Genomic DNA, 18556 nt, shown 5'->3' with positions numbered 1-18556 from the left:
TTAATTCTATTTTATTTATCGAAACTGTTATTCATTTCATTACACGCACTTTGAATCAATTTGTTGCTAGTGGCATATAAATACAAATTTAATTATATATTCTAAAATTAGTTTTTAGGTTAAATAGTTTGGCGCCTACCTTGGGGCCCTAGCAATTGAAAGTTTGATTCAAAGTCATACCGCTTCTTTTCAATTTTTATACTATTCTCACTTGTTGATTGCTCATTCAAGGAAAATACCATGTTTGGAGTCAATAACCCGCCCACAAACCCGGTGGCCCAGCTAATGGAACAAATTAGGATCAAGAACCCCAAATGATCAATCTCTCAGAATTCACCATTTTGTTCATGGGAGAATTCCCCAACAAGATCCATTAGCAGGGGTGATGAATGCAGGTTAGCAGCGATGATGAAAGATTTTATGGTGCCACAACAACAGTTGAATACTCAAATCGGAGTGATGTTAAGGGTCCAAACGAGTGGCGTTGCGGCAGTAACGCCAACCCCGCCTCTAAGGGCGGATCTAAACTAAGGAATATGGGAATATGGGGACTTTCAAATGACATTGAAGTCGGGGCTCAGGTGCAACCAAATATTCTAAATTACAAAATTTGATCTAACCTTACAATAACAGGCCAAAGGAGCAAAACGAGCAGATCGAACAGATCCCAGGAGTGCGACCCATAATCAGAGGAATCAACATCGCCAAACACTCTCAATAACTATGGAAGCCGAGTGCCATCCCTTTACTCATTCGAAAGAACTTCAAAATTCCAGATATTCCCAAATATAATGAAATTTTGGATCCACATGACCATGGCATAGCCTACACAATCGTAATCAGTGAGAATGATCTTACAAAAGAAGAACCCTAGTATGTACTTGTCAAGAAATTCGGAGAGTCTTTAACCAAAGGAGCCTTAATTTGGTACACTCATCTATCTTAAAATTCAATAGGTTCCTTTTTTGAACTTGCATATACTTTCATCAAAGCACTCTCCGAAGCATAGAAGGTGAAAAGATGAATTGAGGACATTTTCAAAATTCAACAAGGAGACAGTGAATTGCTCTGGGATTTCATAGACTGATTCTAAAGGGAAAGGATGTTGCTCCTTACTATGCCACACAACTGGACAGCCATGGACTTCTCATAAAATTTGAACAAGAATAATTTACAGGCTACTAGGAGGTTGAAAAACAGTCTTTAGGAATTCCTTTACAAGTCATGGAATGGCATATACTACAGGTATAACACTAAGTTTCGGATAGAAGAAGATATCTCAACACTCCATGTATTAGAAAAGATAGATATAGGGGGATACAATCATCGACCAGAAGTTAGACGGGAAGATACCATATACCATGACTCCAGGGTCTGATATAGACCTTATTCTAGGCCCCTGCATCAAGAAAAAGAAAAAAGGAAAAGGTCGATTTGGGACGATAGAAATTTTGACGAAGAAATAACACAATGCTATATCGAGTAGGGAAAGAACCGGAAGCATCAAAAGTCAGCGATTACCAGCTCATGCCAAAGCTTGTTGATTACAACTTCAACGTCAATACATGTGAGTTAGTGGCAGTGCTCAAAGATATATGAAGCAAAGTGATGTGGCCAAAAGAAATAAGAACGGATCCAAGCAAGCATCAGGAATTCTGGTACGAGTTTCGTAATGATCATGGTCACAAGACCAATGACTGTAGTCTTTTAAAATAAAATAGATCATTTTCTGAAATAATTATATCTCCCTGAACTCTTCAACGAGAAAGGAAAGAAGTCCTACTTAAAGAACTAAAGCAAGAAGGAGCCGCCTTAAGTCCCTACACCAAAATGAATAGTCAACGTCATATTTGGAGGAGAAGAAGTAAATAGGGTGACTTTCATGATAGCAAAGAAGTTCTCAAAAGTGTCTGTCTTGCATGAAAAACATACTCGGCAAACGTTATCTAGAAAAAGTATAACCTTCAATGACAATGATGTAGATAGCCTACCCATTCCCCACAATGATGCCTTGGTAATAACTCTTTAGACACTGACGTTAGACGATTTTTGGTTGATCCAAGCAACTTGGCAAACATTATCCAATTATGGGTGATCGAGGAAATGTAATTCACGGGCCAAATCATCCCTAAAGAACGATTGCTTTTGGGGTTGAAACAAATCCAATGAGATAACCTGAGGTAAAATGACATTTATAACCTTGACAAGGTTGTTCAAAGAAACTCCATTCCAAATTAGTAGCCGGTGACATGGACTATAATGCCATCCTGGTAAGACCTTGGATGTAGATTGATAAGGGAAGTCAAATATCTGGATGGCTGGCCAATGCTATGGTCGTGCCCAAGAAAAATGGCAAATTGAAGGTATGTATCGACTACACCAACCTAAATAAATCATGTTCAAAAGTCTCTTTCCTTTTACCTTATATCGACCAACTCATTGATGCAATCGTTGGACAATAGTTATTGAGTTTTTTGGACACTTATTCTGGGTACAACCAGATTAGAATGGGCCTAGAGGATCAAGAGAAAACGTCTTTCATTACTGATAAGGGAACTTACTGTATAAAATGATGTCGTTCCGCTTGAAAAATATAAGAGCAACGTATGGGAGATTGGTCAATACGATATTTAAAAATTACATTGGGAAGTCCTTGTAGTTTATGTCGATAAATTGGTCAAATCGTTGCATGCAGAGGACTCCAAGAGAGGATGTAGAGTCCACCTTAGCCAAGTACTATTTCATACAAGCTTTTTGTGCTACGTAAGTTCCATGCACTTGATTTATTACCTACTGAGAATCACTTTTCAATTTTATACACTAGGCCTCGAGTCCTGGGCTAACACAAGTCCTGCAACAACAACCTCATATTAGGCTTCATGTTAGTCATAGGATGAAATTTGATAGATTGCAGCCTTGTTTTCCCACTTGGGGTGATAAGTAGTATGCCAATCTGGACTCTTTCATGCTAGATGAGTCGTTCATACAGAAGGTCCAAGTTCACGGAATTATTCTGAAAGCAATTGTCACTTCCTTTTTCATTTCGGGAAGTATGCCCATATTGAAATCAGTGACAAAGTCCCCTAAGACTTGTGACTTAATATAAGTACAAGGTTGATATGAAATATCATATGCACTCAACTCGACTGCCCCTTTGGCAAGTCATCCTGAGAGTTCCGATTTGTGGAGGATACTTCATAACGAGAAAGTGGTAACTAGGAAAATCGGATGCCACTGAAAATAGAGTCTTATTTATTGGGCAGCCACTATGAGTGCTAGTGCTAATTCTCTAAGTGAAGATATCTAATTTTAATATCTAATAATATTTTGCTGAAATATGAAATTGAAGATTGTGTACCTTTTGTCCTCTTGTACCAATACCACACTTACCGAGGCTTTGGATACTGCCAGGTAAATCAGTAATTGTTCTCCCTCTCGAGGTTTGGATAATAACAGTGAATTTGATAAATAGTTCTTCAAGTCCTTTAATGCTTGCTGACATTCGAGGGTCCACTCGAAATTCTTTTACTCTTTTAGTATTAAGAAGAATTTGTGGTATCATTCTGATAATCGGGACAATGAATTGACCCAAGGCTGTTGTCCGGCCTGTTAATCTTTATTTCTTTTTTGCTGGTTAACATTTCGGGTATGTCATTGATGGACTTACTTTGAGTCGAGTTTACTTTTATTCCTTTATTGGATACTAGGAAACCTAGGAGTTTACCCGATATCACTCCGAAAGTATATTTTTCGGATTCAACTTTATGTGATACTTCCTAAGAGTAGGGAATGTCTCTTTTAGGTGGTCAAAGTGGTCCTCCGCCTACAATGATTTGACTAACATGTTATAAATGTAAACTTTTATGGACTTTTCAATATAATTTTTGAACATTATATTGACCGATCTCTTGATGCATTGCTCCTCCATTTTTCAAGACGAACGACATTTATACTGTAGTAGTAAGTTCCCTTGTTGGTAAAGAAGGATGTTTACTCTTCATCCTCCAGGTCCACTTTGATCTGGTTGAACCCATAATAAGTGTCTAGGAAAACTCACAAACTCATGGCCAACTATCACATCAACGAGTTAGTTGATATGAGGTAGCGGGAAAGAGTCTTCCAGACAATATTTATTTAGGTTGGTTTAATCGATACATACCCTCCATTTGTTATTTTTCTTTGGTACGACCACAACATTGGCCAGCCATTTTGGATATTTAAATTTTCTAACAGTTTCGATTTTCAACAGTTTGGAGATTTCATTATTGATAACTTTGTTCCAATATGATCCCTACTTCCGTTTCTTTTGTTTGACGGGGCATCAATTTTAGGTGTATGTTTAGCTTGTGAGTCATCACTTCTATGTGAATCCCTATTATGTCTGTGTGTGACCAAGAAAAATAATCCTATTTAGCACGTAGAAAATTAATTAACTTATATTTTAACTTTGGAGTGAGTCCCGAACCCACAGAAACCTTCCTCTCCGTGAAGTCAATAAAAGCGATGACTTATTCTAATTCCTCAGCATTTGACTTTGAGGCATCATATTCTTCTGGTTTAATGATTCTATCCAAGAGTGTTAAGGTTCCTTTTTGGAATCACAAGGACCAGATTCCGTTGATGGAGCTTTATTGCTCCAGAGCTTTGGCTGCATTAGTTGCTATTTGGCTATCTAATATTTGGATAGGCTGCTCGCAGTTGTTATTGAGTTGATCTCTCGATATGTTTTTTGCTCTCGCCTATTTTCTTTCGTTCCCACTTGAATGGGAATTTGATCACTTGATACAATGTTAATGGGACTGCATCCATCTTGTTAATCTAAAGCCTCCCAGGATGGAATTATAGGCCATGTCACCAGCTATTACTTGGAACAAAGTTTCTTTGACCATCCCTTTTTCAAAGGTTGTTAATGTCACTTCACCCCTGGTAATCTTGCTGGAGTTGTTGAATCCAAAAAGTAATCGTACTTTTGGAACAATTTGGCCCGTGAGATTCATTTTCTCGATCACCTATAATTGGATGATATTCGCCGAGCTGCCTCGATCAACCAAAACTTGTTTAACATTAGTATTTAAAATGCATAGAGTTATTACTAGGGCATCATTGTGCGGTATGATCAGGTTGTCCACATCCTCGTCATACTTTCTCTAGATAATATCTGCTAAGTACGCTTTTCATGCAAATCAAATACTTTTGCAAAATATTTTGCTACCATAAAAGTTACCTCGCTTACTTCTTCTCCTCTAAATATGACGTTGACTATTCATTTTGGTGTCGGAACCCGAGGCTTCTCCTCCTTGCTTCTGTTCTTCATACAGGATTTCTTCACTTTCTCGTTGAAGAGTTCAACGAGATATCCTTATTTGAGAAGACGGTCTATTTCATTTTGAAGGACTCTAGAGTCAGTAGTCTTATGACCATGACCGTTATGGAACTCGCAACAAAATTCCTGACTCCGCTTACTTGGATTTGTTCTCATTTATTTTGGCCACCTTATTTTTACTCCCATATCTTTGATCACCACCACTAGCTTAGATGTATTACCATTGAGGTTGTAATCCGCAAGCTTTGGCTTGAGGTGGTAATCACTGACTTTTAATGCTTTTTCGGTTCTTTTCCTGCTCGGTGTGAAATTGTGTTCTTCCTTTCGTCCATAAATTTTATTGTCCTGGATTGGCTTTTGCCTCAGACTATTTTATCGATGCAAGGGACTGGAATAAGGTTCATATCGTACCCTAGGGTCTCAGTATTGGTATCTTCCGGTCTACAGTCCATTTTCGGTCGATGCTTATATCCCCTTGTATCTTTCTTTTTGAATCCGTAGAGTGTTGAGATATATTCTTTTATGTGAAGTTTAGTGATGTACATGTGATACACATCGTTCTATGTCTTGGGTGAGAATTTCTGATGACTATCTTTCAGCCTCTTGGTAGCCTCCGAACTGTTCTCGCTCAAATTTTATTATTCACAATTTTCGATCTTACATGTTCCCTTGGCTTTAGTGTTATTCAGAAGTTCCCTTGTTCCTGTATTTCATAGTTTAGAATTAGGGGTTTCTATGACGACACACACCTTTAGAGGTAGGTTTGGCGTTGTTCCCATAGTGCCACTCGTCAGAACCTTAACGCCTCTCTAATTTAAGCTTTTAGCTGCGTCATAATATTTTTTCAACGTCTCCTCTGACCTGCGACGTTTATCACCCTTGCTAGTGGATCTTACTGGGGAATTCTCGATGGCACTATTTCGGGAGATTGATCATTTGGGGTTTGTGATCCTCTAGTTTATTCCATTAGCTGGGTCGTCGAGTTTACAAGCTAGTTATTGACTCCAAACATGGTGTTTAACTAACAAGTGAGAATAACAGGAAAATTAAAAAGAAGCGTTATGACTTTGGATCAAACGTTCAATTGCTAGGGTCCCACGGTGAACGGCAAACTGTTTAATTCAAAAATTAGTTTTAGAATAAACAATTAAATTTGTATTTTTAGGCCACTAGCAAACAGATTAATCCAATGTGCCTTTAATAAAATGAATAATAATAATAATAATAATAATAATAATAATAATAATAATAATAATAATAATAATAATAAATAAAATGAAATTACGATTGAGATAAAGGAATTCTTATTGAGTGTAGGCCTAGGATGTGGCTTTATTAGGATGAGTTACAACCCTTGTAAGATACAATGACAACGATAGCTCCATAGAAAAATATGTCAGTACATAATAATCTAATGTATTGTGAGCATCATACTAGCGTTTGGGCATAGATTTGGTTGAAACTTGAAAAAAGAAATTTTTGAAGATTGAGATAAAAATAATTTTTGAAAGTTAAAATTGTGTTTGGACATATATTTTACTTGAAAAGAATTTAAAATATTGTGAGTAGAAAACTTCAAAATCTTCAAAAACTACTCTAGTGCTGTTTTTGGGATTTGAAGATTCTATTTTCAAAATCCACTAAAAATAGTTAAAATCTATAAACAAACAGAAATTTAAAAAAACGCTTCCAAGTTTTATGGCCAAACAGAAGCCAAGTGTGTTTTGTCAGTGAGTAAAATAGGATATTTAGAGCCCGTTTGGATTAGCTGATTTGAAATAGCTGATAAGCATTAGGTGCTGAAACTGATTTAATAAATAAGTAGTTACATGTTTGGATACAAGTGCTGAAATTGATAATAAGATGCTGCAATATTTGATAAAAAAAGTACTGATAAGCTCTTTTTCTGTTAAAATGACTTAAATAACCTTAGAACTGTTTACACTTATAAGGGCGTAATTTCATCAAAATTTTGGATTCCAGATCGATTCAAATACAAAATATTCTATTTGTCATTTTATTTTAAATACAATTGTACTTGGATAAGATAATTTTTATGATAAATATAATTTATTTTATGATAAGCATATAATCATAAGTCATAATAATTAATAAATTGACAAAAGTTTCTCAGTAAAAAATAAACCTAAACAGGACAAAATATTTGAAGAGAAATAAACATTGTCTTCATCACCACAACACTTAGAAAGTAATACACCAAAAATTTTATATGTCCTCATTTATTCCATACAGTTCAAAGATTAATACACAATCACACACACACACACACACACACACACATATATATATATATATATATATATGCAAAAGGAATAGAGAATTTACTTATCTTAAATAGTCAATGAGAATTTTAGAGTTGGGGCGTTGGGGGGGGGGGGGGGTGAGGGCAGGTTGTAAAAATACTTGAGGCTGTGAGTATCGATGTACTAGTTTTGTTCTAAAAAGGAATATTTTAAGGATAAAATAGTAAAAATCTTGGTCAAACTTAAAGTGCTTATAAGCTAAAAATTCATAAGCTGGGGTGACCAACTTATGGCTTTTGGCTTATTTTTGACTTATAAGCACTTTTAACTTTACCAAATGCATAGATAAGCCGAAAAAGGTTTATAAGTTAGTTTGACCAGCTTATAAGCTTAGCCAAACACCCTCTTATAACCTGGTGGGATGGGGCCGTTTCAATTTCCTAGCCTATACGCTGCCTATGTGATTAGTGGAGGACGAGATACTTCCTAGTGGTAACTGCAATAGTGTAACAGACGGAGTACACGATCTCAGGAAGGCTCCGGGTACAACGGATTTCGACTTTAAAGGTGTTTAATTTGTTTCGAGTATACACTTTACCGGTTGCTCTAGTTTCGGATCTAGATGAACGACGTTGATCACGATTCTACTATTCTCTCGGTTTTGGCCTCCATGCTTACCGACTCTGAATCGCTTTGCTACGCGTCATCTTTTTGTTATTCCACACGATAACACCGAATTTACCAATACAAAAAGCCCCATTTTGCTAGCAAATAAATGATAGAATTGCCGTAGTATATTCTTATTCTCGTAATGTTTTCCTTATTCTTTATTCTCCCACTTGCTCTGTCTCCTCACTAGTATTACTCTTCTCCGAAAGCTTGTTAACTCTTGCCATTATTGCGGGGCTCATAACCTTGAGTTGGTTTGCTGGCGTAGATTAATACTTCATATTTACATATTTATGTTTATCCGTAAAATGGTACAATTGAATTTGTTCGTGATTTCTAGACAAGTTAATTAATTTGATCCAAAAGATAATGAAATAACCGATTAAATATAAAATACTTAGCCTTAGAATGTAGATGGAGTGACAGAGCTGATGAGTCCGGGAACAGGGTTTCCGGGCACAACAATGATGAGATCAAAAGCAAGAGAATAAAATTATATTAAAATACTGTATAAAATATAGTGTAAGTTAGCCAGAAAATTTGTCTGCTGACAATGATAACAGAGCTCACTATTTATAGTTACGTATAGGAAATGAGGTCCTAGGATCGTGCCCTTCTTTAATGTCAATTATGAGGGTCATTGATCTAGATGTAACGTTAGACATAAAGGCCAAATTTCTTGTAACGGGCCATCATCCTTAATGATGCAAAATATTCTGTATTAAATGTTACCGGGCGCAAAGAATTTAATACTCATTTTATGATCGTTATTCCTTCCAGTAACAAGCGGAATAGCTATGTTCGGTGGCCATCCCCATCTTCCGTTCTACGTGTCCTTCCTTTAGGCGGCCATGTATCATGTCGTATTTTTTCCTATACAAATAGTTTTCCGGTGACACAATCTTGAGTTACCGGAAAGTTGGTAGAAAGCACTTTTTTGGCGGGAATTACTATAACTCCCTTTGAAGTTTTCTAACAGTTGATTAGACGCACGTCTCTCCGCATTTAATGCTCCGAACACGCGTCATCCCACAATTCAGCACAACTTTTTGCCAGTTATTGAGGTAATCATGGACATGAATTTAGCCGCTAAAATTTTAGTTATACGCATCATCCTCCTCTTATGTAATTCATAATTTCTCAAACTTCTAACTTGCATCTTTATTTCCCAACTTTTCTCTGATCATCTTCGAACCATAAATTTTCCTTCCTTCTATTCCAATGGCTTTCTCTTCAAAACGTGCTAGTTCTTCAAAGGGCAAGAACAAAACCGAGTATTCCGTTCCTCCAACAATGGGTTCCATCATCCCAAGAAGGCTTAGTACTTTGAAGGATTTTGAAGAGAAATTTCCTACTGCTAACCCTCGTGCATGGGCTGTTAGTATATACCATTCTTCCATTTGCCCTTCCAGTATTCCTGCTATGAAGGAGGACTACCGCTGCCCTGAGTTAGATATTATTGCTCCTGATTTATTGGAGAGAGTGACCCTTCCCAAGGAAGGTTTTACTTATTTCTTCACATATCCCTTTACTTTGGGTGCATTTTCTTTGAGCGGAGATCTTGATTCCGTAATTGCGGAGTTTTGCCTTCGCTACCAGGTGTGCTTGGCACAGGTAAGTCCTTCAGTGTGGAAGACGATCGCCTGCCTTCGGCGTTTGTGCCAAGAAACTAGAGAGAAGCTAACCCTAGCTCATATGATGAATCTCTATTCCCCCAAAATCTTCCGCGGGGGAATGATAAACCTTTGTAAGCGTGGCCACCATACTTTTACTGTCTAGCATGGATGACGACAACGACCGTGGGTGGGTGGATGGAACGGTTCGTTATAGTTGCCACCAATGACATTATTCCAACAACGGCTTCATCCTTTCCGGCCGCTTGGAACCACTCTCGTAAGTTCATTTTAATAAACTTTTGCCTACTAAATATTCTTTCATGCTCGTATTGATCCTTCAACCTTCGTTTGTTAAAGCGACTTGATGGATCCCACCGGTGATAGAAGGCTTGAACCGGTAGGTTCAGAAGATCTTGGACATTACAACGCCCGAAACTCGTTTGTGGAAAGAGTTGTCCTTTAAATACGGGTGGAAGGCCAAAAATCATGGTAACTTTGAATTACTTTGTTTCCATTTTTTTTTTATATGAAGAACTTGGTTGAACCCTTCTGACTTGTTCATGAAATTAGGTCTACATGCGGGCTCAGTTGATGTTTTCGAGGAGGATGTTTTGGCTGACCCTGGTGATGCGGCGAGGTTGCTTCAGGAGGCACTTACTCGAATAGGCATCTCCGGGCCTGCTTCGGGCGCAAACGTTTCTTCACGGAGTCCCCGGCCAGAGAACAAGCAACCAAAGAGAAGACGTTCTTTTGAGGCTGGGGAAAAGAATAAGAGGGCAAAGGTTGATGCCCCCGAGTCATCTCCGGTGGCGATGGTGACTGGTCCTCCTCCCGGGCCAGTCATAGACACTATGATGATCGATGATGATGAAGAATCTAGTGATGAGGGAGCTTCTTTACATAGAAGGATATGATCCTCATCATCTCAACAAGATGCTCGACCTGTTGAGATAATTGTACCAACTGACGATGACGTCTTAGCACTTTGGAGAGAATCTGATTTAGTTGAATATGCTAACTCCCGCTTCCGGGCCCCAATTACTGTAACCGGTACCGCGGGGCTGAGTACCGATCTGTGCCATCTTTGGTTGGCGAGCATCAAACAACCAGCACTGCATTTGATGCAGCTGCTTCTCACTCTTCAACTCCATCAGCTTCTTCTCCACCTTCACCACCATGAGCAACTGCTACATCATTTCCATCTTCAACCACTCTTCCAACATCGGTTGCTACATTATCTTCATCGGCCACACCTGGCCATGAAGAATCTTTAGTTCAACTGTCCGTGAGCTCGACGTCAATCTCAAATCTACTAGGTCCGCCCAGGAAAACCTTTCCGCCGAAGTTACTCAACTCAAAGAAGAACTCAAGAGCCGAGCGGCTTCCCTCATTGTTGAAAAACCTTATTCCATGTATAGCATGAGGAGAAAAACCTTGGAAGAGGCCTAAACTGGTATCATTGACATTGATGCCGAAATTGCTAAGGCCCGAAAGCTTGAGTTGGCTGCAAGAAATGGACTCCCAGCGCAGTCTGACGCTTCAGGTTCTTCTGATTCCCGTTTCGAGTTTTCGTAAACTGAAGAAGGATCGGAATGCGACGATGCCGAAGACCAAGCTGGGGAAAATATTGAGCCATCGATGGAACCATCTACTACTCCCGAGGATGCAGATACTTCTCTTCCTCCTGATTCCGGAGACGTTGCAGTTAGCTTTTTCTTTCTTTTTCTATTTTGTACCTTTATCATTTTGACTCGTCCTTGTAAATAAAAGCATATTTTTCGCTCAAGTATCATTTGAGTCTTACTTTCATTTGAATGTTCATGCAAGTCTTTAACTTTCGTACTTGCTCAAGTATTCTACGCATGTTGTTCTATTCACGCTTTAATATGTGTAATCTCGGATGCCTTTCCTTCGAGGCATTTTGGTTCCGAGTATTATCCCTTTTTCGTGAGGGTTTCCATGAGTATTTGTGCAAGTTTGCTTTTTGCGTCTTTTTCGTATGCGGCTTTGGGTGTATTTTTCCTCGATGGCATTCTAGATTTCGGGCATTAATTCTTCTGGAACCAACCCTTTAACGTGAGGGTTTTTATAAGAGAGAGCCCTCTTATGTTTACGGTGCTCTTGAAGAGGACGTCTCTTGTTTATTATGGCACAAATATTTGAAGTACTCATTTAACTTTTAAATGGCAAAATTAACTCATCGTTCGGACAAGAAAAAAGATAAAACAAAAGGATTTCATTTCATTTAATTCTTTCTATTTTCAAAAAGTACATAAGCATTTTGCTATGCAGAAAAGAAATTGCCATGACTTGTGGCTATCTTGTACAACTTGTTTCTATGGGGCTGACTGCGCAGTCCCCGGTCCCGATGATGTATTATGTTCCAGGATTTTCATTCCCCAATTGACGTGGCATTCAGTATTGCCGTATTCTCATATCATTCCCCCCCCCAGTGTTCGAATGCGAAGAATGCGAATTGGAACACTGGAAGTCTTGTATCTTCGAAGATCCCACCAATGAATTGCTAGGTAATCTTTCACTCGGCAACATATCTTGTTTCCCCTTAGGAACACATGCTATCGAGCGAAAGAATATCTAACAGTACTCTAGTGGTTTATGCTCGTGAACGGTCGGGTAACCTCCGTTCGGTAGCAAACTTAACTTTCCGGTGGGAATTTGCTATCGAAGCAAAGATTATCTAATCATCCCCGAGTGGAAACTTGTTCGTTTTCCTTGTTATGAAAAGTCTTATCATAGCTGTCTTCGTAGTATGCTTTCCGTCACAGCCTCATTAAAAACCTTGCCAGAAAAACCCAGTTGGGACAAAAACTGAATGAAGGGAAAATGAGTGCAGCACATACTTTCCGTTTGACTATTGTTTGTCAGCATCAATATCTTTTGAGGTGAGCCACGTTCCAGTTGTTGGGCAACTTGTCTCCGTTCTGGTTCTCCAACTCGTATGATCCTTTCCCAGTGATAGCTAAAAACCGGTAAGGGCCTTTCCATGTTGGGCCTAACTTGCCCGCATTGAGTTCCCGGGTGTTTTGAGTTACCTTCCTCAAGACCAAGTCTCCTACTTTGAAATAACGGAGGTTGGCTTTTCGATTATAATATCGCTCCATCTTTTGATCTGCCATTCTGACATGCGCCAAGTCCCTGCGTTCCTCGAGCAGCTCCAAGTTGATTAGCATTGCCTCATTATTCGATTCTTCGTTCGCCTAGAAATACCTTAAGGTTGGTTCCCCTACTTCCACCAGTATCAAAGCTTCTGTGTCGTACACAAGGGAAAAAGAGGCTTCTCCCATGCTTGACTTGGCCGTTCTTCGGCAGGCCCATAGAACCCGGGGTAATTCTTCGGGCCAATTGCCTTTTGCCGCTTCCAACCTTTTCTTTAGATTTTGTATAATCACTTTGTTTGTTGACTCTGCTTAACCATTTGTGCTAGGATGATAAGGTGAAGAGGTAATCCTCTTTATCTTCAAATCTTCAAGGAAATTTGTAACGTTTGCAATGATAAACTGCGGCCCATTGTCGCATGCAATCTCTTTTGGTATTCCAAACCTGCAAATTATGTTTTCCCACAGGAAGTCGACCACTTCACGTTCTCCGATCTTCTGATAAGGACCTGCTTCCACCCATTTAGAAAAATAGTCAGTCAAAATTAAAAGAAACCTTACCTTTCCGGGAGCCGGTGGTAGTGGTCCGACGATGTCCATCCCCAATTTCATGAACGACAATGGGACAGAACCGAATGTAGGGGTTCTGTCAGTTGATGTACTAGTGGTGCGTAACATTGGCACTTATCACATTTTCGTACGAAATCTTTGGCATCTTCTTCCATATAGGGCCAGTAATATCCTAACCCCGAACTAATTTTAGCACCAAAGAATCTGCACCTGAGTGGTTGCCACATATCCCTTCATGGACTTCTCTCATGACATAGTTAGCTTTTGATGCTCCTAAGCACCGGGCCAACGGGCCTTGAAAGGGTTTGTTTTGTACAATTGGCCTTTTTTGAAGCTATAACGTGCAGCTTTGGCGCGTAACGCTCTTGATGCTTTGGGGTTTTCGGGCAACTTTCCATGCTCGAGATAATCGATTATTTCGTTTCTCCAGTCCCAGACCAAACTAGTCGAATTTACCTCATAGTAATATGTGTCCAAGACTAAGTTCATCAGTTGTATTATCGTCCCTAATTCTGATCCCTGGATTTATGTCGATGAGCCCAAATTTGCCAATGCATCTGCTTCCGCGTTGTCTTCCCTCGGGATATGAGTAATTGACCATTCTCGGAATCGTGCCAATAAAGCCTGAACTTTTACTACGTATTGCTGCATACGTTCTTCTTTGGTGTCAAATATTCTGTAGACCTGATTCACCACCAAGTGCGAATCACATTTGATTTCGATAACTTCGGAGTCAAGTCCTCGGGCCAATTCGAGCCGTGTAATCAAAGCTTCGTACTTTGCTTCATTGTTAGTTAAAGGAATCATTTTGATGGCTTCTTATAAAGTTTCCCCCGAAGGCGTGATCAAGACTATTTCGAGCCCAGGCCCTTTTACGTTTGAAGCTCCGTCCCTAAATAAGGTCCAAACTCCCGATGTCGATTCTGACACCATAATTGCCTCTTTGGCTGCCAGAGGTAATAGTTCCGGACTGAAATCGGCCACGAAGTCAACCAAGATTTGCGACTTAATTACAGTCCTCGGTTTATATTCTATATCGAATTCGCTCATTTTGATGGGCCATTTGGCCAATCTACCCGAGAGCTCGGGTTTATTGAGGATATTCCTCAGGGGGAAAGTAGTCACCACAGCTATCAGGTGACATTGGAAGTAGGGCCTCACTTTTCGGGCGGCGACTACGAGATCTAAGGCCAGCTTTTTCAGATGTGGGTAGCGAGTTTCTGCTCCCGTTAAAATTTTGCTAACGTAATAAATGAGAGATTGCGTACCTTCGTCCTCTCGGACTAAAACCGCACTTATCACAACTTCTGAAACTACGAGGTAGACTAGCAACATTTCACCTTCTTTTAGTTTTGAGAGCAATGGTGGAATATTTCTTCAACTCCTTCAAGGCTTGCTGACACTCCGGTGTCCACTCGAAATTGTTTTTCTTTTTGAGTAGTACGAAGAAGCGATGACATTTTTTCGATGAACGGGAAATGAACCTGATCAAAGCTGCCAATCTTCCTGTGAGCCTCTGGACTTCTTTTACGTTAGACAATTGGTCCGGAATGTCCTCTATGGTCTTGATTTTATCGGGATTTACCTCAATTCCCCTTTGTGAGACTAGGAATCCTAGGAACTGACCCCGAATGCACACTTCTCAGGGTTAAGCTTCGTATTATGCTCCCTCAGGATGTCAAATATTTCTTGTAAATGCTTCAGGTGGTCACCTGCATTCAAAGACTTAACGATCATATCGTCCATATATACTTCCATATTCTTTCCTATTTATTTTTTGACCATCTTATTCACGAGCCGTTGATAAATAGCTCCGGCATTTTTTAACTCGAAGGGCATCACATTGTAACAATATCTGCCAAAATTCATTATAAACGAAGTCTTTTCCTGATCTTATGAGTTCTTCTTGATTTGATTGTACCCAAAATAAGCATCGAGGAAACTCATTAACTCGTGCCCGGCCGTGGCATCAATCATTTGATCGATATTTGGCAATGGGAATGAGTCTTTTAGGCACGCCTTATTAAGATCCTTATAATCTACGCACATGCGAAATTTATTATTTTTCTTAAGAACTACTACTACATTGGCTAGCAGTCCGGATATCTTACCTCTCTAATTGAACCAATCTTAAGTAAATGGGTTACCTCTTCTTTGACGAATTTATTCCATGCTCTGGCGATAGGGCGCTTCTTTTGCCTTACCGGAGGTATGTTGGGATCCAAGCTTAACTTGTGCAAGACTATTTCCGTAGGGATTCCTGTCATATCCTCGTGCGACCATGCAAAACAATCAGCGTTAATTTTAAGGAATTCGATAAAAGCAGACCTGAGCTCCGGGTGCAGTCCTGTTCCCAAATGGAATTTCCTTTCTAGAAATTCTTCGAACAACGCAACTTGCTCCAGTTCTTCTACCGTGGACTTCGTCGCGTCCGTTTCTTCTGGTACTTGAAAATACCTTGGTACCTGGTATTGTTCCGACTCTTCTGTCCCCGGGCTAACTTCATCTTGTTCGGGGGAAGGTGCCAGTTCTGGTAATTGCTATGCCGCACGTTTCTTTCCTTTGCTACTGGAGACCGAAATTGAATTCATCTTCCTTGTTGCCGGTTGATTACCCCTTATATGTTTGATCCCTTCGGGTGTCAGAAATTTTAACAATTGGTGATATGTTGAAGGCATGGCTTTCATCTCGTGCAGCCATGGTCTTCCCAAGATGATGTTATACCCCATGTCTCCATCTACCACTTCGAAGAGAGTTGTCTTCATTACTCCTTCAGTGTTCGTGAGCAGCAAAATTTCTCCCCGGGTGTTCACGCTTGCAAGGTTGAATCCAGCGAGGAGTTTCGTTGCCGGGATAATGCTTCCGGCGAGTTTAGCTTGCTCCAGTACTCTCCATTGTATGATATTAGCTGAACTTCCTGGATCCACTAAAACATGTTTAATTTTAAAATCTAACACATTTAAAGAAATTATCAGTGCGTCATTGTGCGGTAGCAGTAATCCGTCTGCATCTTCGTCCGTAAATGTGATATCGTCTCCCCGGAGCCTTTTATTATGAGTTATGGATACTTTTGTCTTTTTTGCTGCCGAAAAAGTGGCCCCATTAATTTCATTTCCTCCGAAGATCATGTTGATCATTTGGCGTGGGGGTTTTTCTCCTACTTTCGAGGTTTCCGCGTCGCCACTGTTCCGACCATAATTGTTTTTAGCTCGGTCACTCAATAATTCTCTGAGGTGACCATTCTTTAACTATATTTCCACTTCTTCCCGGAGGTGTCGACAGTCCCCAGTCCGGTGACCGTTAGTGCCATGGTATTCACACCATAAATTGGGATCCCTCTGGCCGGGATCAGATTTCATAGGTGTTGGGAATCGTGCCTCTTTGATATTTCTCATGGATGATACCAACTCCACCATACTGAATTTGAAGTTATACTCCGACAACTTTGGGAAAGAAGAAGCTCTCGACCCCGAGATTTCTCTATCCTGTAGCGATCTATTGATCCGGCCACGATCGGTCCTTCTAGCAATGGTGAACTTGTCTGCTGTCCGGAAGCTCCTGCCATGACCTTCTTTCTGCTCGTAGGGAAAAAACTGCCTACTCAAAGTCCGTCTATCCGTGTCAATATCATCTTTTATTTTTTCTCTATTCTTCTCCCGTCCTTTGGTCGACAATGGAAAGCCAACCTGATCGTCTTCGATCCTTATTTTCGACTCGTACCGGTTTTGGATATCCGCCCAAGTCGTCACTTGAAACTCGAGCAGACTTTCCTTCAACTTCCGGGAAGCGTCTGAACTTCTCGGATTTAAACCTTTAGTGAACGCTTCAGCCGCCCATTCATCTGGGACTGCCGGTAGTAACATCCTTTCCTTCTGAAGCCGGCCGAGTAATGAACTCTCGTAATAATTTGGATTCTCCCTGCGCGATCCTGAATATGTCGGCCTTTTGGGCTTGTACCTTTCTGGCACCGGCATGAGCTTTGATGAAAGAATCCGCGAGCATCTCGAGGGAATTTATGGAATGCTCGGGCAATAATGAATACCACATTAAAGCTCCCTTCGTGAGAGTCTCACCAAATATTTTCAGCAACACTGACTCAATTTTGTGAGGAGCTAAATCATTTTCTTTCACTGCTGTTGTGTAGGTGGTAATGTGCTCCTGTGGATCTGAAGTTCCGTCATACTTTGGCACTTCAGGCATTTTGAACTGCTTCGAGATTAATTACGGGGCTGCGCTCGATTTATATGGTAATTGAATATACTTCTTCGAGTTTGGGCCTTTTAGTACTGGTGGTGCACCCGAGATTTGATCCATGCGGGCGTTTACTTCCTTCATGAACCGCAAAAGTTCATCCTTGAATGGATCGTTCTCGTTGTTGAGGCCGGATCTACTCCCTCCAGCCCCGTCGGAGCCAACTTCGTCCCTAGGAGTGTTATTATCAACTCTCTGCGTCGTCTGGTTTGCGGGAACATCAGGAGGAACTCGATCTCGCCTGCTTGCATTATTTGAGGCACCCGATAGCGCCTGCTTCAGTTCTGTCATAACCTGATCATGCTGCGTGAGATGGCCTAGAATGATTGCATGTTGCTCTTGCAAGACCCTTACTGCATCCGCTACATGCTCCTCAACAGCATCATCAGGACTTGCCTCCCGAACCTGTCGAGGGTACCGCCTGTCATGTACCAGTGTGGCATCGTTCCCCTCATTACGAGTGTCACTGATTGAATCCTCAAAATGAGGTTGTTCCCCTTGAATTTCAGGGTTGCGCGCGCCATTAACAGTGTTATCCGCCATTTTTGGTGATTTCTAGCTAGGATAAAGTAATCAAAACACGTTAGTAAAAAAGATAAGGATCAATTTAATCACACGGCTGTCTAGGCCCCACGGTGGGCGCTAAACTGTTTACCCGTAAAACGGTACAGTTGAATTTGTTTGTGGTTTCTAGACAAGTGAATTAATTTGATCCAAAAGATAATGAAATAACCGATGAAATATAAA

At 40.2% G+C, this 18556-nt stretch overlaps 1 protein-coding gene across 1 annotated transcript; it reads right to left on the bottom strand.

The window, feature by feature from the left end:
* Positions 1–16098: 16098 nt before the first annotated feature.
* LOC138897588 (uncharacterized) lies at positions 16099–17758 on the bottom strand. Its single transcript, XM_070183575.1, has 2 exons — positions 17632–17758; positions 16099–16484 (listed from the first exon to the last, which is right to left on the bottom strand). Exons 1-2 carry the CDS (start codon positions 17756–17758, stop codon positions 16099–16101), a joined length of 513 nt encoding a protein of 170 aa, XP_070039676.1.
* Positions 17759–18556: the final 798 nt, after the last annotated feature.

This window comes from Nicotiana tomentosiformis, chromosome 8, assembly GCF_000390325.3.
Source record: "Nicotiana tomentosiformis chromosome 8, ASM39032v3, whole genome shotgun sequence".
NCBI lineage: Eukaryota > Viridiplantae > Streptophyta > Magnoliopsida > Solanales > Solanaceae > Nicotiana > Nicotiana tomentosiformis.
Note: the sequence above shows the minus strand (reverse complement) of the source record. Positions and strands in the feature narration are given on the sequence as shown.